At 42.5% G+C, this 24,351-nt stretch overlaps 1 protein-coding gene across 2 annotated transcripts; it reads left to right on the top strand.

The window, feature by feature from the left end:
- The first annotated feature begins 175 nt into the window (after nt 1–175).
- On the top strand, nt 176–21,824 carry LOC102687658 (vesicle transport protein SFT2B-like). Of its 2 annotated transcripts, XM_006637931.3 has the most exons (8): nt 176–365; nt 2,787–2,876; nt 7,077–7,162; nt 11,536–11,617; nt 13,114–13,149; nt 13,569–13,627; nt 16,062–16,091; nt 17,153–21,824. In XM_006637931.3, the coding sequence occupies exons 1-8, from the start codon at nt 303–305 to the stop codon at nt 17,190–17,192; spliced, it is 486 nt and encodes a 161-aa protein (XP_006637994.1). In that variant the 5' UTR covers nt 176–302; the 3' UTR covers nt 17,193–21,824. The 2 variants fall into 2 exon arrangements, with proteins under 2 accessions (XP_006637994.1, XP_015217250.1); XM_015361764.2 differs by lacking the exon at nt 2,787–2,876.
- The last annotated feature ends 2,527 nt before the right edge of the window (nt 21,825–24,351 follow it).

Raw genomic sequence — 24,351 nt, 5'->3', positions numbered from 1 at the left:
CCTGATCACATAAAGAGCGTCTAATTTAGTCTATGTTATTTACCGCCAATTATGATCTCCTCTTGTCGTTCGCCTCAAACCACATACTAAAGCCAGGTGGCGCGACAGCTCCTTATCGCCGCAGTCTCGGCACGCCGGGAGTGCGTGTTGGCGTCACCGTTGCCGTAGTGACGGACCCAGCGGCAGGGAGGACGTCGAAAGGAAGTTGGCGAATTCACCTGTTGCCACTCGAAGACACTCACGTTAACGAGCCAAACAGTTAACCGAGCCGCCCGGCAGCAGTGTCCTTCGTCGAGACCTTCATGGACAAACTCAAGAGAGTGCTGAGCGGCCAGGACGGAAACGATGATCTCAATGTACTGCAGGTAAAAAAAATAAAAAACCGCTGAGGTTGCTTTGCATGAGAACGGGCTGAAACAGCACGGCCCTGTGCCGGACCTGCTTACTGGTGGCACCGCTGACAACGCGCCCAAAACGCACATCAGCGACTTCTCCTTTAAAATATATTGATTAGTCCTGTATACCGACGTGGTTGGGGCTGTTGATAGGGTGGCATTTTTTTTTAACGTTAAGATCAGGCTGGGACTGAGCCTACTCGTCCACCTCTCACGCCTCCAGTAATACCGTGTGTATACTGTAGCTCTGGCTCTGATCTCCACTGATTCGAGTCAGTGCGGCGCACGGTTACTCCTGATTCAATGCTGAGGAGGGGGGGGTGTATTTTGGGCGGACCTTCTGACCCAGTTGCAGGATTTTGTGACCTGTTTTTAAGGGTGAGACCAGAACTGGAGAACATGAATAACTAGGTGTGTCTCTCGTCCTAGTGACAGCTGCTTTTGGTTTGGCTTGATTTCACAGTGTGAAATGGCTCACATTGCATTATAGGAGAGTTACAGGGCCAGTGCTGTTTTGTACACATGGTCTTTCGCAGGAACAAGATACTTTGGGATAGTTAGAGCGAAGCGTACACACCAAACATACCCTCAGCCTAGCAATCGATAGCTTTGCGATCGCTTGATTATTGTCATTTCTGGTTTTGCCTGTGAGCGGTTCTGCTTCCGCTATGCTCCAGCTGTGGTTTTCTCGATCCCAGTGGGCCAGTGTCCCCTTTCGACTCGGGAGTGATCTCTGGCCCCCGGAGAGGTCACTGACCGTGAGGGCTGCCGTGTGCTGCTCTCGCCGCGCTGCCGGCTCTGCCGAGGCTCGAAAGCGTCGTTGTTCCTTATTCTGAAGAGGGACACAAGGCCGCAGCAATTCTCATATTAATCTTCCACCCACCCGTTTTCGAATCACTTGATCCACTACATGGGTCGTGGGGGAGCCAGAGCCTACCCCAGCAAGCAAGAGGTGCTAGGCAGGATACACTGTGGACTGGATACCGGTCAGTCTCCGAGCACGCACACACACTCTCTCACACACTCAGTTCAATTCAAGGTGCTTTATTACCATGACCGATGGGTACAATCAGTGTTGTCAAAGCACATCAAATAATGAAAAAAGTAAAATAACATCTACAGACATTTACAACAAAGACATATTATAGAATATTGACATATACTGTAGACAGAAGGAGCATTATTGGGAGACAGGCTCACTGTTCCTCAGGCTGTGAAAGGAGATCACATACTGGGCTGCCAGTTCCACTGAGTTCCCTCCTCCCTCTCCCAGTAGGATTGGGACCTGTTGTGATTCTGGCACACTCTCTCACGCACGCACGCACCTGGAGGAAAGTCACGCAAACCCATGTAGGAAGAACATGCAAACTCCATGCAGATAGCATGCCAGGAATATTAACAAAAGCAAGACTATCACATTGCTGTTCTTCGTGGAATACCTGTATTTTGACCAGACAGGGGATTGATGATTTTGCTGAAAGATGTTTTATTTTTCGGGTTTTCTAGCCGTTTGTCATCATAATTGTTAGAGTACCTGGTAAGGCTAGAAGATACTTCCTTTACACAGTCCTTGGATCATTTTCAGCTTTTACCAGAGTGCAGATTTTACTGGTAAAGCCTGGAAGCTAATACATTGAATGTTCAGTTTTTTGCCTGTTGACGGGTAAACCTATTTTTGGAATGAGTGAAGGCATTTTAAATGTTGTGCACTTGCCGATAAACCCAAGTCTGAAACCAGCAAAATCCAGAATGGCTCTAGCAGTTGCGTGACAACAGTCTTAACCTATCCGCCTGGCCTTCTCTGTCATAGTGAGCGGACTTAAAAGAATAACCCAATCTTATGGCTTTGTCCACACAACAGGGGTTTATTTTAGCAGCATGCTGATGCGGTTGCTGTAGTCATACTTTCCAGTGTGCTTCAGTGTGGACTTCGTCTGAGAATCTGAAAATGCTGATCTAGATGCTAGGAACCCTGTGACATTGGTCCAGGTTGATCTGTCAGATTCACACAAAATAAGTTCCACTACAGGATCATAGATTTGAGGCGGGGATTTTCTTGGATTCTGATTTATTTGTACACTGGAATGACCCAGGGCTCATCTGGTGCACGAGTCGATTACAGTGATGTAACCCCTTAGGATACTGATTAGTGTTGAATTCTTCCATGACAGGAGGCTGGCCTTTCAGCAGAGAATTCATCTCTGTTGGTGGAAGTGCTGGGGGCTGAGAGGGTGGTTGAATCCCAACTGTTGAATCCCACCCTGTGACGTGCTTCAGGAAAGGCAGAAATGGCTCAAAGTGCTATGTAACGGAAACTTGTGTTAAGTTTTTTAACTGTAACAATCTGCAGTGGTTCTCCCACTTAACTTTCTGTGATCTGTTCTCCTCTAGGCAGCAAATGAGGCCTCCAGCTTGAGCTGGAGTACGAGAGTGAAGGGCTTCTGTGCCTGTTTTGCACTGGGTGTGCTGTGCTCAATTCTGGTGAGTAAAAGTGTCAGCGGCATTTTGACAAAATAAAATAAGATCGCTTTATTGATCATAAACAATCTCTTCTATTAGGAATTTGTCTTTTTTTTCCCGCAAACCCAAGCTTGCTCTCCATGCGACACATAGACAGGGAGAGAAGCTTTGAGTCAGAGCGTGGGGTCAGCCATTTATACGGCGCCACTGGAGCGGCTGGGGGTTAGGGCCTCGCTTAGGGGCCCAACAGAGTAGGATTCCTCTGCCGTCTGCAGGATACGAACCGGCAACCTTCCAGGCACAGGCGCAGATCCTGAGCCACAGAGCCACCGTCCACTGCCATTTTGCAGCATGCTAACTGGGATAATTAGTGTGGTGCTGAAGCCTAGCTAAAGGGACACATTTTATGTCACCAGCTGTGAGATGTCGCTGTTCCTTTCTGCTTTGTGAGGAATTGTTTCAAGGGAATTCCACCTTCTCAAGTCATCATTTTATCTGTAGAGCAGCTGTAACAATGACCTAACCCATCAACAGGAACACTCTTTTCATCACATGGCCAGTGTGTTGTCATATGCCATGATCTCGTCTAGTTCCAGATGGGGCAGATATTACTTCCCATAATATGCCACCTTATTGTACAAGGTAAAAGTACTTGTAGCCATTGAGTCCATTTAAATGTTTGCATTTGTAACTTCCTCAAAGCTTTAGTATTAAGGTGTTGCTCATCCTGATATTTACTGCTCGGCTGTGAATTCCAGAGCCTTTGCCTCCTTCTCTTTTAGAGGTGCTGTAAAGAGAAAATGAAGCTTTTTGAAGAACCAGTTTCAAAGGAAGCTGGTTATATAATCGGTCATGCTGGTCACGTGACCTTTCATGGGAAGAGGATGCCAATGCTGTTTTTATAGAACGTAAAGTAACACAGTAGAAGTATTAATAATAAATCGTCAATAATAAGCATGAGGTTAACTATCCAACAAGGTTCTGTGTCTTTCAAAATGATTTGGTCCACATGGAATATTTACTCCCCATGTTTTCCAGAATTTTCCAGAGCTATTTTATGATCAAGATAATTCTCTTTCCTGGTGCGTCCCTTTCTCGTACATTCTTCGCATGCTCGGTCTCAATCAAATGCAGGTGTTTTCAAAAATTGGCGGCACAGGGTGCTGAGGAGCAAATCGATTTGAAGGATAAGAGCTAGAGATGTATAACAGACACAGACACAGACACACAGACACACAGACACACAGACACACAGACACAGACACACAGACACAGACACAGACACAGACACAGACACAGACACAGACACAGACACAGACACAGACACAGACACAGACACAGACACAGACACAGACACAGACACAGACACAGACACAGACACAGACACAGACACAGACACACAGACACACAGACACAGACACAGACACACAGACACACAGACACACAGACACACAGACAATCAGGAGTAAGTATTTCTTTGTAGTTGCCCGTTTTTTTTCTTGGAGAAGATTCTCAAGCCGATGGAATGTTAAAGATCTTGGAGAGAAGAGAGCTCTGTCGTTCGTGGTGGGGAAATGGTCCTGCGCGGAAGTGATGGCGGTGTCTCTGGGCTTTCCCTTCCCTTCTGGTTTGGCCGGTTTGAAGGAATGCTTCTTGCAGGAATGTGCTCAGGCTTGAGCACCGCGGGCGTTCCACCTCCTGCTCACAACGCCTTCTGGCTAGCACAGGGGCCTCCGCCTCCAGCTCTGCTGTTGACCTCAGTGTAGCCACTGAAGGATCCACCATCAATAAAGAGACGCTTCCTTTCCTTACTGGAAGGCTGTAGGCATGCTGCCCGCTCCACTCACAAACAGTGCAGTGCAGTGCAGTGCAGTGCAGTGCAGTGCAGTGCAGTGCAGTGCAGTGCAGTGCAGTGCAGAACAATGAAGATTCATACAACACATCTACTGTAGAAACAGTAGGGTTGTTTCTTTGGAAACTAAACTTTACTTTCTAATGGTAATGTTTGTATTAGTTCACAATGATCACTTTTAAAGATTTTAAACTTTGCTGTTATGATAAGCATCAAAAGACACACTTGGCACCATTTTTTGGATATAATATATGGATTTTGGATATTTATTAACTGTTTTGGTGTCCTTTGTATTAATCAATCATTCATGGTAGACCATGATATACATTTCAGTGACTTGAAGTGTTGCAAAAGCACTAAATCCCCTCGGCAGTGATTTACAGCCCTGGCGATGAAGTGATTTAGCATGTTCATAATCAATCCTGTTGGGAATGAAGAAAAACATAGAAAGTAAACAATGTGCCTCATTTATCAACAGAACAATTGCGTTGTTATGCTGGTCACTTGCCAGCAGTGTCTAGCCTGTCCAGTCAAACAACAGTCAAAGTCTGTCAAAGGTAGGCAGCAGTCTAAGATAAGACTCCTCTCCAGGATCACCACTGTCCAGATGGGATGGTCTGCGTGGGAGAGTCTAGTGACTACAGAATGGTATTCCTAGTGATTGATGGCAGCTTGACTGTGTCACATCCTGTGACTTCACTTGCTTCCTTCATCCTGGCTTGACAACACATCCTCAAGCAGCTTGTGTAACAGCAGCTTTATTGAGAGATGAGTGTGTGACAGTAATGCGCTGGATACATTACTTTACCACACTTGAGTGCCACTGAACATCTGCGGGGAGAGTGATGGTGTGTGGCATCAAGGGCTTGGCGACCAGTGAACAAGTTACATGTTTGTCCAGAGGAATATCCTTCATCAATCATTGTTTTGTTATAAAAATTGGGGGAAAAAATACAAATGTAGAAAAGTAAATGCGCTCGGGCGGCACGGTGGTGCAGTGGTTGGCATTGCTGCCTTACAGCTCTGGAGCCCTGGGTTTGAATTCTGGTTTGAAAACTTTGTGTTCAAGTTTATTGTCATTATACTCATACACATTTATATGGTATAACGAAATGCTATTTAGCTAGCTCTCAGATGATACATAATACAAAAAAACAACAACAATACAATTGTATGAGAAAAGAAAGACAGAGACAATAGGCATTGTGCAAAAACAACAACAGGTAACAGGTAATGTGCAAAACAGCATCAGATGTGCAAAAACATACATCAACAGAATGAAATAAAGGATAGAAAATTATGGGGAGTGAACTTCTTGAAATGTGAGGTAGAGGTAGATTTCAATGTGTGTTTGGGTTTTGATGAAGAGAGAAGGCGCTGTGAGGGTTCAGATCGTGGGTGAGAGAGGCTGGGAGTTTAATAGTTTGATGTCTGAGTCAGGTAGTCCGAGCCCGAATGCTGCGGTACAGTTTTCCAGATGGTAGAGGGTCATACAGTCTGTAGCTGGGATGTGTGGGGTCTTTGATGATGCTTAGAGCTTTCCTCAAGCACCGTCTCTCATAAATGTCCTGTATGGATGGGAGGGCAACCCCAGTGATGGACTGGGCAGTTTTCACATCCTCCCTGTGTTTCTGTGGGTCTCCTCTGGGTGCCCCGGTTTCCTCCCACATTCTGAACCCGTGCTGATGGGTGAATTGGCTTCTGGAAAGTCTGTCCCCGGTGAGGGGTGAGGGGACTGGCGTCCCATTCAGGATGTACCCCGCCTATTGCCCGTTGCTCACTGAGATAGGCTTTGGCTCCTCCGCAACATGAAATTGGATGAAGAGGTTAGAAAATGTATCAATGTATAAAATAACCCCAAATTTTGGATAGTGAGTATAATAATATTTGCTACTTAAAGTGCAAATGTGCTTGTATATATGTATCTTATGAGGAATGTCTAGGGTGTGTTTTAGGAACACTTGGTAGCTATGAATTGTGAGGATGAATAGGCACATACACCCATTTCATTGCCTGAAGTTAGCTATGCTCAGCTAAAGAACACTAATAAGTGCACAACAGCTGTCTTTGCATATATAAAGTCAACTCATATATAAAGTTGACTTTATATATGCAAAAGCAGGAATTCGAAGTGCTGCTTGAGTATCTACTGTATATAAAACTGAGTTTCTCCTCCAGTCAAAGATGTTCATCTTATCTTTTTCAACAGAATGTCATTGTTCCAGATGTTAACCCCAAATCCTAAAAACTTAAGACAAGAAAAGGATGAATATATCCCCAATTTAATTCATGTCTGTCGTACTTCTAGACTGAAATATGTATCCAAAGCATCCTTTTGTCCGGTTCTTAAACCATGCGTTGTCTTTCAGGGAACATGTTTGCTGTGGGTGCCCAGAATTGGATTACTGCTGTTTATCATCTTGTACACCTTTGGCAATATCGCGTCTCTCGTCAGGTAAGTCTCGCGCACGTTGCAGAAAATGGTCCGTGCTTTTGAGTTTCTGGCGCGTGTGCCCTGCCCGCCTGCCATAAAGCTACTTCATATGTGCAAGAGCAGTTTAATAATAATAATAATTGCTTACACTTATATAGTGCTTTTCTGGACGCTCCACTCAAAGCGCTTTACAGGTAATGGGGACTCCCCTCCACCACCACCAATGTGCAGCATCCACCTGGATGATGCGACGGCAGCCATAGTGCGCCAGAACACTCACCACACATCAGAGTAATGAGAGAGCAGAGTAATGAAGCCAATTCGTAGATGGTATTCGTAGATTATTAGGAGGCCATGATTGGTAAAGGCCAATGGGAAATTTGGCCAGGACGCCGGGGTTACACCCCTACTCTTTTCAAGAAACACCCTGGGATTTTTAATGACCACAGAGAGTCAGGACCTCAGTTTTACGTCTCATCCGAAGGACGGCGCCTGTTTACAGTATAGTGTCCCCATCACTATACTGGGGCATCAGGACCCACATGGACCGTAGGGTGAGCGCCCCCTGCTGGCCCCACTAACACCTCTTCCAGCAGCAACCTTAGTTTTTCCCAGGAGGTCTCCGATCCAGGTACTGACCAGGCCCACACCTGCTGAGCTTCAGTAGGTTGCCAGTTGTGAGTTGCAGAGTGATATGGCTGCTGGCTTGTGTGTTTCCAAATCTGGGTAAATGTTTGATAGTAGGGGAATAGTAAGGTAATTGAATTCATTACATATTGTACTATCATGTGGCAGGAATGCTCCTCAGTACAGTGGCCAGAAAAATTATGGACAAAGGTTGGACAAGGTTTATTACACTTTTCAAAAGCATTTTTATCAGAATTTGAGAGAACTTAAGGCTAAGGTCTTTTTTTAAGAAGTGTCAATTTTCAACCCAGCTGTTTATTTGCTAGCTGTTGAGGGTCTTTCACTCATGCAGACAGCTGCTGCTGGAAATTCCTGTTTCGTGAACCTCCCTTGAGTGAGTTTGCATAGACACAGTGATAAAGCGTAAAAAAACCCACATCCTGTTTTAAGTAGAATTTGAGAGCCTACAGTGTGTATTACCTAACAAGAATCGTCCAGCTGTGTGCTTTTTCTGCATTCGTGTGGCAGCTGAGGAGATAACAAAGAGTAGGAACCCATTCATCTTCGCCACATGAGGCTGGCTGTGGCTTGGGTTTGTGAGCCTGACCAAGCTGAGGTGACCCGTCATTTCAGTCAGTCACAACGTGGGCTATATTTCTGCCCAGCCAGGTGAATTTCCCCCACTGAATATGGAAGCACACCTCAGCTGACCGTACGCTCAGTTCATGGCCCAAACCATGGACGCATTGCTAGGCTAGGACCTTTATCAAGCACTGAGCACCTGAGCTGTTGTTTTGAGGTAACATGCACAGAGGTTGCTAAAAATACAGATCACCAGCACTCTGCAATTAAAGCCTTTCTCCCTTGTTGTCCTTTTGATCTTCTGATTTGAATTCTGTGATTCATCTGAAAGCTGCTTTCATTCAGCTATCTCTCCTTATGTGTAAGATCGTTGTTATGAAAAACCAAGTTTTCATAAAGCTCTAGTTTGCTTTTTATGATTGATTTCGTCACAGGGGTATTAAATGCCTTCCTGATTAGGTATCTATACTTCAGGATGAATTAGTCATTGCAATTAAAAAAGCTGTATTAAGCCTCCCTCCAACACTGTATGCTCTTTCCTTCTTCAGGTAATTGAGTCTTAATTTATTCAAGGTTGTGAAAGCACATGACATATGCAGCTTAATCCTGCGTTTCCTGGACTTGCCTTTGATGCCATTATCCTATTACTTTCCATATCTGTTTTTTTTGATGATTGCTTTAATGAAGTGTTCTCAAATGCCCCCTCATCAAGATAGCTTATTGTATACATAGAACAAATGGGCACATAAGAAAAATAAGTGGAAAATTAAAAGGCACAGGGGGACAAGAAAGCTGGGGCTCCCTCTGTTTAGATTAGACCAGTGACTGTAGAAGCTGCAGATAACCAGGTGGTCATCATGGCCACAGTATCCCACTACAGGCTGGCAGTGCACATTTCCATAGGAATAATGTTAGTAAAGGGGGGACTGGTATATTCTGTGATCCACCACACCCATCATAGTCAATTTCTTAGCTGCTGTTGACCTAGAAAGCAAAATGATCTTGACTGAAAATTAAGAACATTTTTTGGGGGGGTGGAATATTTTGGACATATTGGGTCCAAAATAAAATTATTTTAAATAATAATGAATGTTACATCCCAGTGTGTGTTCTGTGTGTGTTTTTTCTATGTTCCACACTGCTGACCCTTGATTGTTCTCCCTTCCCCATTGGCCCACCATCACTCCACTGTTTCAGTATGATGTCATCATTAATTAGCTGTCAGCCAATCAGAACACATCTTATTCACTATTTAACATGGAGGCTTTCAGGAAGAGGGGGGCCTTTCATTTGACTTCAGTCCCGTTTGGTTTTGGTTATCGCTTCACTTCGCTTCTGGTTATTGCTTCGGCTTTGTTTGTTAGTTTGTTTTGCTTTGTATGTGTGTGTATTTTCGTATAGCTTTGGCTTTGTTGTTTTGTTGTTTTTTTGTTAGTTTCTTTGTACTTTCGTTTGTTTGTGTTCATCCTTGTCTTGTCATTTCCTTGCCCCAGTGTTACATGTTCAACTTTTACGTGTTCTTTTGTACCCTGCTCCTGTTTATTACTCTTGTTTTCCCTTATTTGTCTTCCTGGTTCACTTGGGTTTTTGTGTGAACTTTTGTATATAAGGTTAGTTTAGGTTGTTGGGTACACTTACACACTTAGTTGATTTTGTATTAGTACACTAGGTTAGTACGGGTGAGTGCCGTTTGTCTTGTATGGTTTTGGGTAGTCAGTGGAGGTTAGCTAGGGTGTTGAAGACGCCGAAGACCGTGTGTTTCGGGTTTTCTTTTGTAGTCAGATTAGCTTTCCCTCACTGTCCTAGCCAGCTCCATTTTGTTTGTTATTTTCTTTCCTTTGGCACCACTCTAGTTCCTTACCCTTGTTATCACGCTTCCTAGTCCCTCACCAGAATCCCCCTGCTTCCAAAAGAATTATCCTAAATGTTACACCCCTTTTCCCCTAGACACTTGGGGTCGTAACAATGAAGTTTAACTTTTGTCATGCCTTTCAACCTGGTCAGCTCTAAGTGTTCTTCAGTAGCACAGTACAAAAATGAGAATGTTCGACATTTTCCAATCCAAGATAACAAAGCTGGCAAGGAAGATCAAATGGTAACAGAAAGTTTGTCTGAAAAACTAGATTTTGAAGTTGGGTGTACAAGCACCCTGTCCCCGATTTCTTTCGGGATGGTAGACCAGAATATCTAGGATTGGGTGACAAAATGCCCTGCTACCCCCAGAGAGGAAACGAACAGTGGGAGCATATTAAACCAGACCAGCTTATCCAATTCAGCGTCCAGGTGGCCCAGAGCCTATCTCTCTCCCTATCCTTAACCCTTAGCATTGGGAGCAAAGTGGGATACACCCACCCTGGACAGGGTGCCAGCCCATTGCCTTAAAAATCAAGATAGATTAATCTACTGCATTGAACAGATCATTGGTCACTTTCTGAAGAGCAGTTTCAGAAATGTAATTCCTGTATTTGAACACGTTTTGTTCTGAAGGATCTTAAACTGCTTTACATATTGGAGGGGACCCACTACACCTACCACTGACGTGACGCACCCATCTGTGTGATACTCCGCAGCCATTACACACCAGCAACCCAGCGTGGAGTGTAGCCAGCACATCAGGGTTAATACACCTGTTTTTTCATAAAGCAGCTCTTGCAATGACCAAGCAATCAGGACTTTGCATTGACATCTCATCTGATGGACAGCAGCCACTACACACCAGCAGCCCAACATGGAGTGTAACCAGCACATCAGGATTAATACACCTGTTTTTTCATAAAGCAGCTCTTTAATGACCAAGCAATCAGGACTTTGCATTGACATCTCATCTGATGGACAGCACAGTGTCTCTAATCTACATATTGTGGTATTGGCATCTGCTGGTTCACCAACACCACTTTCAGCAGCACTGTGCTTTCCCTTAACAGTTTCCCATGACCAGGCCCAGTCTTGCTTAGATTTCGAATTACCGATGCTTAATCCGACGGGTAGCAGTAATACTGCTGTCTAGTTAGGCTTTCACAGAATGGTAGCCATGTTTTCTTTTTCTTTGGGATTCTTTGTGAGTTCTTGTCATTGCTAACTGTACAATGTGACTCACTGGAGACAATGTAATTTCATTTAGGAATCTGTACCTGTGCTGTGTCAGAGGAGGCAGGCAGTGACAGTGTTTCTTTGTGTCTCTCTAGCACCATGTTTTTGATGGGACCTCTGAAGCAGCTGAAGAGGATGTGTGAGTTGACCCGGGCTCTGGCCACTGCAGTCATGCTGGTAAGAAAGCACATTACCGACCCCACCCACATCTCTTTACAGCCATCTCTTTACAGGGTTTTGTTAAAATATTTCAGAGTTCGACCATATCAAAAGTATTCCATGTAACATTTCTGTCTTTACAAATACTGTATTTCACATCATCAGGAAACACAAGCAAGGGGAAAGGTCTAAAACTCCCTTGTATGGTACCATCCATCCATATTGATTTAGGGTTAACTGATAGATCCATCCATCCATGTTCCAAACGCATTATTCAGTACAGGGTCATGCGGGAGCCATGGCCTATCCCAGCAAGCCATGGGTGTAAGTCAGGATACACCCTGGACTGGACGCCAGTCTATCGCAGGGAACACGCAGACACACACTCACACCAGGGCCAGTTGTCCCAGAAGACTGTGGGAGGAAAACAGAGCATCTGGAGGAAACCCACACGAACACGGCGAGAACATACAAACTATGAATTGGCTTCATTACTCTGCCCTCCTCCCCACTGATAGCTGATGTGTGGTGAGCGTTCTGGCGCACTATGGCTGCCGTCGCATCATCCAGGTGGGGCTGCACATTGGTGGTGGTGGAGGGGAGTCCCCATTACCTGTAATGCGCTTTGAGTGGAGTGTCCAGAAAAGCGCTATGTAAGTGTAAGCAATTATTACTTATTACACGTAGAATAGAACCCAGGACCCCAGCACAGCGAGGCAACAATGCTAACCACTGTGCCCCTCTGCTGCCCTGACGGAGAGACATTAGGAATACAAACGCAGTCAAACCCAGTTCCCCACCAGGAGCTTAGGGTTAAATTGCCTCTCTGAGTGCTCTTGGGCCCCTGGCGCTCAGTGCAGAACGCTGGAACGCTCCCAGGGTTCTCCTCGGAATAGAGAGAAGCAGCACAGAGCCGCAGCTCCGCCCCGGAATGGGGGGCCGCATCCCAGAGAGGGTCTGGAAGAGGTCTGGGTTGAAAAGCAGTGAGCAGCCTCTCTGTGCCAAACCCAAGAAGAGTGCACAGGTGGCTGTGCCAGAGAGAAAGAGGCTTTCCGAGAGCTCTGCCAGGAACCCCCCAGCTCTGCCTGGAGAGTGCAGGAAAGAAGGCATTAATTAAGCGTTTCAAAGTCAATGGGGTATCGAGGGGTTTTAATCGTACGTGATAATTTGTAAAAACAACAGGTATTTAAAAATAAACAACAAAACCCGAGCAGTAGGAGTTTTGAAGTGTTTATTTTGCAAAGAGCTAAACCTAAACAACTGGGTCGATTGGGCTTCTGTTTTTTGTTATGTGTTTAGTCTGTGATTTGTGACTCTTTTTGGGGCAGTCAAAAATTACTTAAAATGGCAGTTATTGTATTTGTTTTACCTGTGCTTTTATAGGCTGTCATATCTTTTTCATTAGGTTTAAAATGTTCTTTACTTTAAACAAGTTTTAATGTAAGATTTTGATATTGACAGTATTGATTCACATTTTTTACTCCAATTAGATCAATCTGTAATTTTTTTTGCAGACCTGCTTGATTTTGACACTCTGTGCTGCGTTCTGGGTGAGAGTCCATTCTCGATATTTTCAAATGCACGTATTTCATTGAGTCTAGGAAATGAAGTTTGAACTGGCAGTAGGTTATCCCATTCTACATAGCTACAGTCTTTGTGTGCTATCTGTAGAGGAGACATTTTGTATGTGAGAAAAAATGCATGTGAGAAATAAGAATACTACATGAACCAATTTGAGTGCTCACCAAAAACAACAGAGTTACTGTTTTCACTTCTTTACAAGCTCTGAAAAAGTGTCAATATTTCAGCTGTTTCATCAGGGCAAATATTTGCCAGTTGTAGTTTCAATGTAAAGCTTAGGAATTATTTAGCTTAGGTCTTTATTTCAGTGAGTTGTTTATACAGTATTTACTTTTTCCCCAATACTCAACTCAACTGACTTGGAATTTTTCCACATTTATTTTTTTAGTGGAAGAACAAGGGTCTTGCTCTGCTGTTCTGCGTTTTTCAGTTTTTGGCTTTTGCTTGGTGAGTTTTATTCAAAATGCTTCTGCAAACTAATTTGAAATGACTATATTTACATGCTGTCTTCTGAAAAATAAGGATTTTAATCTGAAGCCTTCTTAATTGATTGTTTGCAGTGTGGGAGAGAAAACTCGATTCCGTTCTGCGGTCGTTTTTACTTGATGATATTCTGGACTTAATTCTGAATTCCTTATGTTTTGCTGAAAAGCAAATTCTTCGACATATTCTTATCATATTGCCCTAAACAGACAAGCTATTAAAAAAATATTTAGTACCATTTAGGTTTTAAGAAATTATTTGTAATGCAGAAATCTCAAAACTTGGTTTGTTTGTTAGCTATTACAGCTTGTTGGGTGCTAGTGAATTTCTGACACATATGTAATAAAATCCTTATTAATGAAAATATTAATTGCGAATACCTTGGAATTTCTTTCTTTGCTTCATACCTCAGGCATTTTGTGTAGAAATGTGTTTCTTTTTGTCAGTGTGCTGATATGCATTTAGGACTGCAAATGGTAGGCACATCTTTACACAAAGTGTTCGGATGCTATTGACTGAGACATTTGGGTTGAAACCCTTAACTGTTTCAAAATAACCAAATGTCTTGTTTTCTTGTGCTTCTGTAATCAACACAAGTGAGCAGAAACCTTAAATCCCCTATTGATGTCATTAGCCTCTATAAATCCTGCATTTTTTTATATGTAAGTAATAGAGTGATTACAAGAGTAGGTCCAGCATCCCTTTTTGACTCGGATGATAAAATCAAAGGGCTTTCTAGCTACCTGTGTAAAGTGTTGTTTCCCAGCACCAGGGACTTCTTCCTCTCTGAGCGCTCAGCCACTGACCTTGGGGAGGCTGACCCCAGAGATGAATTAGCCACAGCAACAAGGCACAAGTCTTTCACAGTGCCAGGAGGCTTGTTTTCCCCTGAAGGCTTCCTGGCACAAAGCACAGGGGGGGAAAAAACAACAAACAACAGAAGCAGGCCAATTATTTATCTAGCTTTTAGCTCGGCTAATTTGTATAAGGGCAAAATTGCTCACGTCAAGCCCAGTGAATGCTCTGGTCTTTAGTTTGTCAAGCACCCTTCTAGCGCAGGCCCTCATCAGCAGGATAAATTGACAGAACAGCAGTGTTTAAAGCACTTACCTCGATAGCCTGCGCTCTGCCAAACGAAATGGAGGAGACTCGTTTATGTGCAGCATAGTACCTCTGCTTTTTTCAGCAGCATCTTCTGAAAAGTTCAATTCATGAGGTAGCCAAGCTATTTTTAACCTTTACCTTCGTTCTAATAAACAGATGTATTTTTATGGTTATCCTCGTTAGAAGAACTGTTCTTTAATACAGCGTCTTTCAAGAGTATTCGCCCCCTTCTAACGCTTTCCCATTTTGTTAAATTACATGTGGAGTGTACCTATTTAAAGTGATTCTTTTTGTTTAAATCAATATTTCTGTGCTCAAACTAAACCCTCTTGTGGGTGAAAGAAGTGAACACTGCCACGAGAAATTAAAAACTAATTTGTGTAAGAATGCGATTTTAAAATCTTGCCACAGATTTTCTGTTGGATCCAAGTCACAGCATTAACTCGGTCACTCGGTCACATTCATTTTAAGCTTTGACCTTGTGCTTTGGGCCATTCTCCTGCCCACCAGATTGGCGTAGGTTTTTCTCTTTAAGTTTCCCTGTACTTTGCTCTATCCTTTTCCCCTCTGTTTTGACAAGCCTCCAAGTCCCTGCAGGTGCAAAGCAGTACCATAAGATTATACTGCCACCACCAGGCTGCACAGTGAGGAAGGTGTTAACTGTGGGGTAATGTGGTGTGTTGGGAGTATTCCAGACATAACTTTCCATTTAGACCAAAAAGATTCCATTTTGTCTCATTTTGTGCCACATGTTTGCCTCATTGGAAGGGGTTTACACTTTTGCAAGGCATTGTCAAGTGCTTTCTATATTCCACCACATTTTGTAATAACCCCCCTCTGGCAGTGTTGAGGCTCCTTTTTCTGATTTTCATGCCATGAGCAGTTTGATATGAAGCATAAGCCTTCATGAAAAGAGGCACTATCATCTTTAAACAGATCACCCACATTAACACTGAGTTACTTGAACTCATCTCTACTTGTATCTGTGCAGTCTGCATCTAGTAATATGTCAAGGAGTGTTCTCTGTGGTGGTCGAGTTCCTTCTTAAAGGAAGCACAAGCATGATGTGTCGGATCAGAAATCTTTGATAGATGTGCAGTTATTCTGTAAAAACAGTAAAAGATTAATTTAGTAATGGAATACAATCAGTGTATTGAGAATATTATTGGGATTCTTGCACGATTAAGTTGCCGCAGTACAGTATGTGTAATTTTCATGTCTTTTTTACAAATAGTTTTCAGTTATCAAAAGAAGGAAGTGGTAGTTTATTAACACCAGTTCTTGTCTACTACAGGTACAGCATCTCCTACATACCGTTTGCGAGGTGAGTTATTTTCTGTTTAATTATCTTTTGCTTCATTAGAAGATCTTACCTTTGTTCTGAGGTTTTGGTTTGTTCAGCTGTTTTTTGCTTATAGAAGCGCACGAGGAGGTGACAGAACATGAGTTACACCATGTTCATGAAAGCTGGTCAGTCCTGTAAAAGCAGGTTCAGGCAGTGTGATGCACAGTGTTTTAGGTGCAGTGTGAAGAATCTAAGCTGACTGAGAAGGATCGCATGTTGCACGCAAAACATTGAACAACAACACCTTTGGTTGGCTGTTCCTGGTCATTAGGGAGTGAGCATTTGAGTCCTTGTACACAGGCACTGTAGGTCTTGGTAAGAAACAATCTTACTAAAGCAAACAGAAAAATAGACCACATGGGGGCATGATTACTCTTCAGCTGCTCCTCTGATATTATCCACAACCTTCAGCCCTAATGCTTTCAGCTGCTCTGACCAACAAATGTTGCCCTACACTGAACCTCACACGAGGTATCTTGTGAAACATTCTAAGGAGAAATTGAAATTCTTATGAATAGGAAAGAAATGAAAAATTGGCCTTTTTTCAGCAAGTCTCTCTAGAGTAGAGTAGAGTGCATTGTCATATGCACAAGTGCAATGAAATGCTTATTTGCATGTATGCTCCTATACAAAGACATCAGAGAAACACCAAAAACAATGAACAGCGACAACATCAAGTTAAATAACATACATTTTAGAGAAAGAAAACATCAGCGTGAGCCAGTGATAGGGGTAGAGTTCAGCAATCTGACAGCTTGAGGGAAGAAGCTGTCTCTGAGTCTAGATGTTCGTCCCTTTAAGCTCCTATAACGCTTACCAGAGGGAAGGGGGGAGAAAAGTGAGGAACCAGGATGACTGGTGTCCTTAATGATAATTCCAGCCTTCCTGAGGCAGAGTGTAGTAAAAATGTCTGAAATAGAGAGGAGCAGTACTCCGATGATGGACTGAGCTGACCTGACCACCCACTGTAACGCCTTCCGGTCAACAACGAGCTGCTGCCAAACCATGCTGTAATCTGCTCATGTTTTCTGTTTTTGCAGGGACGCAGTGATAAAATTATTCTCCATGTGTCTGAAGTGAAGAGTGTCTGTCTGCACCTAACTCTGGGACACGAGGCAGGGCAGCACTGCACAATCCAGTCACTCCAAACTCTATCCCTGCTTTTAGGGCAGTAAAGCACCTACTTGGCTACCTGGCAGGAAACGAAGCACGAGAACTGTTGGTTATTACCGACAGTAATAACACAGATGCAGCATAAATAGGAGCCTCCTTGACCTCTTGACCTCAATCATTTCCCTCTTCTGTTGCATGGCGGCTCTCAGTGCCTTCCAAAACACAAAAGCACAAACTGATTGGCACATTAATCTCTCACAGAATTGATATTACTTTCCCAATATTGCTGCCAGTTATTTTAGCAAATGGACCAAAAGCAGGAATAGAGCTCGGGTTATGGTGACATCATGGCTAGGGCCTGGTTCTCCTCTTTTGTACTGAACTCTTTTTTTTTTTTCTTGCTGCTGATTGTATATCACAGGGTCTTAATGATGTGATGCCTACCTAATGTATGTCCCTGATGTTTACCTGAGAAAATGGGGGAGGGGGGGAATCAAAATGAAGAACTGTAGTACTGTAGGCTTAGGGGTACGGGTGCCTTTTTCACATGATTACTGTATGTCCACATCTTGCCATCTACTCCCTAACGAACTTGAGTGCTTAACCGTTAAATGCCAGTTAGGACACAATTAGTCTAGACATTGCTATTGGTGTAGCCAGCAAATCAATATATGAAATGTAAGGAATTCTTATCTTGGTGCCTTAATTGGCAGAAGAGAAAAACATCTGGGTAGTACCTTTCTGCAGGGCAGTAGCCAGGAGTCGGGCTGGATTGTGGGTTCTGAAGCAAAATCCACCACTGGCTTTCTCAAGTTTAATGCATTGTTTCTGTCTCTGTATCTCTTTCATTTAGTTGCAGTCGGCAAAATTCCTTTAGAAGCAGTGTTTAACTATTTTTTAAAAAGCCCGACTCCTTTGCTACTTTAAAATCGATATTTTTGCTGGCAAAACTTGTTTAAACTGTTGGTATTTCCTCAAAATTAGTTTCTGAAACAAAGCATAGGATGCGTTTTAATTTTTGACTCCCAGTGATGATTTTTTGATTCGTAACGTGTGATTTTGATGATCGGTTATTTTATCTTCCCCTTTTTCATATGGCGCTTGGCGCTTTTGAACTAGCGTAGGGTACAGCTTTTTTGTGATGTTTTTTTCTGTTGACACAAACACTGACAATACTTAACAATTATGAGAAGAACCAGACAACAATAACCAGATGCCACTCATTTCTGCCACTGTAGATTATTTCAGAGATGGGGCTATGGCAAACGGTTGCTGTATATAGGGACCAGAAACACATTCGGGGTCCATAGTTTTGCCACTTGTGGCGGTGAGTGTGGTCTGTGGATCTTTGAACCCCAGCAGGCCCTGTAATGATTTGGAAGCCACCTGCTAATTCCTAACCTTGTGCATGCCTTAACATCACCAGTTCTGTTGCCCTTAACTGTTTCAGAAGATCTGCCATATACTTTTGATGACTATAGTCTAACTGAGGACAAGACACTAAATATTTCTCATGCATTTGGTGTGGTCAGTTGTTACTGATACTTTCTGCAGATGCGGCACAGATCTTTCTCTTTGGATTCTATCCCTTGGTGGTGGAGGGCTGCCATGTGCCTAGACATTTGTAGCAGATTCCCACACCGTTTCACAGTGCTTGCAGACATTGGCGCAGAAATCAAATGTTCTAGAACTGGCCCGTGTGCCAAGAAAACCTTGGCCTATTATATATGCTGCCGACGTAAGGACATTTTGTAAAACCCAGTCCTAGAGAATCTGCCTTTGTTTTGTGTACGTTTTGTTTTTGCTGGAATGTCTGCCTGCCATTTTTTTTTTCCTCCTTGGATCAGGAATATGTGCTAGAGGAAACTCGGTGAATATCGTGTTTGGGGAATATGTTCTCCTGTACGTGCATCGTGGATTTGCTACTGACCTGCGGGTCACCCTGGGTTGATCTGTGGCTGAATCACTTTCACAGCCAGAGTGTCCCACCTGTCCGCTGCGGAAACGTCACTTCCCAGTGCGCTCTGAAACACTGTCGCACTCGGAGAGCACGTGCGGCTCTTAATTTGGTAGCGCTGTCAGGCTGGAACGCAGAAATGAATGGCTGAATAGGTCTCATTCCTAACTGTGTGGAAATTTCCTCTTCAAAATGTTTAGTGCAGCTCTTTTAAAAAAGGCCGTGGTTGGCGCCTCCATTACTGTGGGATTCAGCTGTTCAACTGCCATTGATGTGTAAAGGAAGATCACTCCCCTGTTGCCCATTTATTCGACTGTGCTAGTGTTTCACTTTACCAGAATGCTTTTCTCCAGCTTTGTATTCCTAATGCTGAAATTCAAGGGCTTTTAGTTTTCATTCCACCTGAACTGTGTTAATTATTGACTTAAATGGACCAGTTTAATCTTTTTCCAGTCTCTGAACTTAGTGGTTTAAAGAGACCTATAAAACCTACTAGATTGCACACAGGAGTACCGCAGTTGTGCATCTTTGCTGTAGACTAGTTTTTAATTACACTAATTTCTTATTTGTAGCAGATTCTTAAAAAAGGTGGGAACATTTAACATATTTATGTACATGAACTATATGTGCTGACCTATTTTTACCTCTTCACTAATATTTACACTGGAACAGTTTTATTTATCCTAGATGGATATACAGGGTGTACTGATTACTTGTGGCTTTATTTTATTTAATTATAATAAATGATGTTCTTTTTAGTATGCATGTTGTGACATTGCTGTGAGTGTTGGAGGTATACCATTATTTTTTTTTTCTCAAAGGGAAAATTAACAAAACTTTGACCACATCTGTCATTTACTCAGAGTCAATGAAAGACAAATATTCAGTTGACATGAGAACATGAAGTCAGGTCCGTTTGATTTCTTAACTTGATTATAGTGCTTTGAAATAAAAACTGTTGAAATCCACAAAGAAGCCAAGAAAAGTGTGAATACAAATTCTGTTTGGAAATCAGTAGCATGTTGGTGCTCTGTGTTTTTTTTTCTCAGAAAACTCCATACCTAAGTTATCTCCCAGTAATTTTGATTATTTCGTTCTCTAAAAACTGTTTTTAAACTGGCCTTCTTTTGAAGAATTATAGAAAAAACATTTATGAATCCATAAGGGAAGATTGGACCACAGAACACATCTGAATTGTGTAGCCTTCAGCAGTAATTTTGGAATACCAGTTACAATTTAGTTGTGCTCCTGAACTTTACTTTATCAACCATAAGCAGCTATATCTGAATCCTTCTTAAAACAGTCCATCTACAGATTGACCACATTCCATTGGGGGTAATGTTCTCTTGTGATGAAGGAAGCGTAGGCTTCAACTGGTGATGTCTCCATAGCGACTGTAAGACTGGAATCCAGGATATTAACAACTGCCTGAAGTTCACCTGAACTTTTTTAGTTCTGAACAGCTAGCCACCAGAGAGAATGTATAACATATTCCAAAGAAAGTTTTATTGTAATATTCTTCAAAGGAGCAGATTCCTGACCCTAGACCAGAGAAGGGAACCCCTGTTGTACACTGTGCAGTCCTTTATTTTCTACACAATTCTCTATTGGAACTTAATTCTGTTTTTGAATGGTGTCACATTTTATTAATAATGGAGGTAGTAGGTTAGTTGTGGCTTTTGTGAAAATCACCCAGGCTACAGTTCCCCTCGTTGGCTTGAGACCAGCGTAGTGATAGGCAGTTTCATTAGGTCTGGATAACTGTGAAGTGTCTCCTTCATGATACATTTGCTGGTAGTCTGTAGCTCAATTCTGTAATACAAGACCAAATGACACTTTTTAGCCCCAGTTCTCCTACATGGAGAAAGAATGGGAATATCGTTTAAACATTTGCTTAATGACTCATGACCAATATCTAACTCCAAAATACTATCAAGAAAAAAGCGTTTTACAAAAACATGTTCTTTGGAAAGATGTATTTTTTATATTTTAAGGTGAACAAAAGCTAAATATTTAAAACGTTATCCATTCAGCCTCTAAATTGTATGTGGAATGCACTTTGTGAATTTTTTCTATCCTGCCTATAATGGAATATATTTCTATTTTTGCTATGTGTATAAAATTTTGAACCCAGTGATGTCTGAACAGTCTGTTTTATATTGGACCCTGTGGCACACCTGCATGGTATGGAGAGATAAGGACTCTCGTGGCCTTTGGTTATACAACTTTGTGATTGTTTTTATATGCTTCTTCTCTTTTGACCAGTATTGTGAAGGGAATGATCCTTAATGCAGAGCTGTATTGATTATTTTTTAATCATGTTAAGTGAATGTTTTGTAGGTTCATTTACATACGTCATTTATATTATTAGGAAAGTGTTTACTTTCAGACACATAAGGCCTGACTTTTTGTATAAAGCAAATAACGGACAAATCACAATCACTTTCTATTATGCTGTGCCAGTGTTACTTGAATCCCCTGGAATGAAATCTAGTGTTTAATGAATAACCATGTTGCTCCTGTAGGCTTTACTCTTTTTTTTGTAGATTATTGTTTATATTTTGTTCCTCTGCTGGGATGTTGTGGCCTTCCATTAACACCTTATTGTCTTAGCCTGTACATAATAAATAGTTTAATCCTTGCTTCTGTGTTTTTTTTTTCAAAATCTGTATGCTTTCCCTGTATGTAATACACCACATACCTATTTTTATTTCTTTGGTGTAAATCAGTCTGGGCTTTTATCACTTGCTAATAAAACTTATAAAGTATACAACCCAAATGAAGCCATTCATTTATCTAGTACCTGGATTTTTATTTATTTATTATTAATCGTTATAGTTTACTGAGCCATGGCTTCATTTGAGTTGTATACTTTGGTTACTGTAGGTATCTGGTCTGTAGAACCGCTATTTTTTGTGTAACCAAGCACTTTCGCTCTGAAATCCTAAATCCTAGGTTTTTTTTTCTTTTCTACTTTCTGATTTTGGTTTCTTAATGAAATGTGTATAGAAAGCTGAAGACCCTTGATTACCAGTTCATGAGTCTCACTGTTGGCTCTGCTGTGGTTTGTAGCAGTCATTTACAAGTTAAGAGCTGTGCAGTATAGTCCACGAGGAAACAAGAACGTTGTTCCTTGTAGAGGCTGAAGCTCAATACCAACAAACGGGAAAGAATGGAGTGTCCCCATCTCGGCGGACCATGAGTTCATAGTCAAAACCCCTTTAGGAGGGCTGCCTCTAACAGGCACTAGAATTTCTCAGAAAGGCCACAGGTTTCAATGACCTGTACTTCAGAAGAATAGACTTGCTTTTAATTTCAAACTTTTGATGGGCACACGCGCCCTCTGCTAATGAAACCTTAATCTGCTCTAAGTCTTTTTAAGTCCTCTAATCTCGGCACCCAGCCTCCGGGTGATTAAAGGGCTGGCGGAGGCAGCTGGGCCTTGCAGTAATTCAATTAGCGGGGAACTCGCAGCGCCTCTGCAGCAGGACGTGAGCCGATGACAGATCGGGTTTCCCACGGGCTGGGGAACATTCAGTCTGCTTTTCTGCTTCAGGTGTTTCGGATAATTCGCAGGAGGTGGAAATTCTGATCAGATGTCCGTTTTTTTTTTTTGTTATCGTACAGGGTTTCTCCGTGCTGAGTGAGACATGGTTTTAGGACATGTTAACGGCAGCGACCGCACTGGAAAAGCCGTCATTCTAGGAAGCTTGGGATGCATCAAGAGGCTCCGAAAGTGAATTTTTAAAGTTCTTTAGTCATAAGGCAAGCAAACCCTGCCACTTCAGATGACTGGAGTTTCATATTTCTAAATTGATCATCTTGAAAGACAAGGCTACTGCCAACGTTTTACCCCAGTCCATCTCCAAATTCTCTCATTGAATGTTCAGAACTGAAATCTTTATGTTCACATCAGTTTATCAGAGCCCATCGCTTGCTGGGATAGGTTCTGACTACGAACTGGAAGCAGTGGTTGGAAAATTGATGGATAGGAGTTATGAGATAATTGTCATTTTCCTAAGTGGAAATGACATCGGCTTGGTTGACCGAGTGTCCTACGGGGATTGTACTGTGAAAATCTGAGACTAGTGGCGTGAGGCTACTGTTCGAAGCACTGCAAGCTGTACATCTGTAACATGCTTTGCTCCAGCTTGCAAATACTCTCTTGTGAGATTTCCTTCTATCATCTCATCGAGGCCAGACCATCAACTGCCTCTTCACTAGTCTCCGAGCCCTAGATTCCATGCGTCTTCCTATCCTGTCGAACAAAGAAAACTACTGTTACGTGAGCACCTTGAGGTCATGCCTGCTGGAATGTTATTTACTCACAATGAGCTTGGGGAAAGGGCAGAAAGTGAGGTCCAAGGACATAAGCAATATAGTATCATGCAGTCAGGTTACCTCATGTATGGCATATATTACATAGTATTTCATATTAGAGCTTGATTGAAAGTTTGTTTTTAATGTCTTGTATAAGTCTTCATAATAAGTTGCATACAACAGTTTAGTCTGCATCATATATACTGTATATTAAATATACTAAGCATAAAAAAATATTACTAAGAACTTCATGAAGTTATCGGATGAATGAGCAGCACAATGTGCAGGTGCAGTGGTTATTAATAATGTTATTTGGTCGCAATGAGCCTGGGGAAAGGGCAGGAAGTGAGATCCCAGGACTTGATCAATATAGTGCCATGCAGTCAAGTTACAGTACCTTCGATCACTACAGACCATGTTCACACTCCACACTGATTGGTCTGTTGGACACATCGACTAACATATTGTTCTGCATGTCTGAGCCACACTCACTGACATCCATCAGACTGGTCCACACTAATTCTTGATTTGTCACTGTAGAGCACTTGTAGGCTGGTAGTCTACCTAAGGCAGATTAGTCCAGCCTCCAACATACTGGTGACACAAAGGCACCATCCTGTTGGTAAGCAGGACATGCTGGTTCCTTTCTATACTCTTTCTGATTTTCACCAGGCTTGGTATTTACACGGTGGAGTCACCTCATCACCTGTGCCCAGCGCTCTCACTCATGAGGCGAATAAGTGCTTGTGCACCACTCAAAGTCACTTGAGTGTATCACAGACAGTAGGGAATGGTCAATTCATCAAAGAGATGCCAAAACATTTAAAGCAGTATCCGTACATAAATATA

The sequence above is a fragment of the Lepisosteus oculatus genome, chromosome 13 (assembly GCF_040954835.1).
Source record: "Lepisosteus oculatus isolate fLepOcu1 chromosome 13, fLepOcu1.hap2, whole genome shotgun sequence".
Taxonomy (NCBI): domain Eukaryota; kingdom Metazoa; phylum Chordata; class Actinopteri; order Semionotiformes; family Lepisosteidae; genus Lepisosteus; species Lepisosteus oculatus.
This window is presented reverse-complemented; position numbering and strand designations above follow the sequence as displayed.

Excerpts from the sequence above, each read along its gene's own strand:
- LOC102687658 (XM_006637931.3), top strand. The coding sequence starts at position 303 with ATGGACAAACTCAAGAGAGTGCTGAGCGGCCAGGACGGAAACGATGAT. Across the intron at positions 366-2,786 it reads ATGATCTCAATGTACTGCAG|GCAGCAAATGAGGCCTCCAG; the intron begins GTAAAAAAAATA and ends GTTCTCCTCTAG. Across the intron at positions 16,092-17,152 it reads TCCTACATACCGTTTGCGAG|GGACGCAGTGATAAAATTAT; the intron begins GTGAGTTATTTT and ends CTGTTTTTGCAG.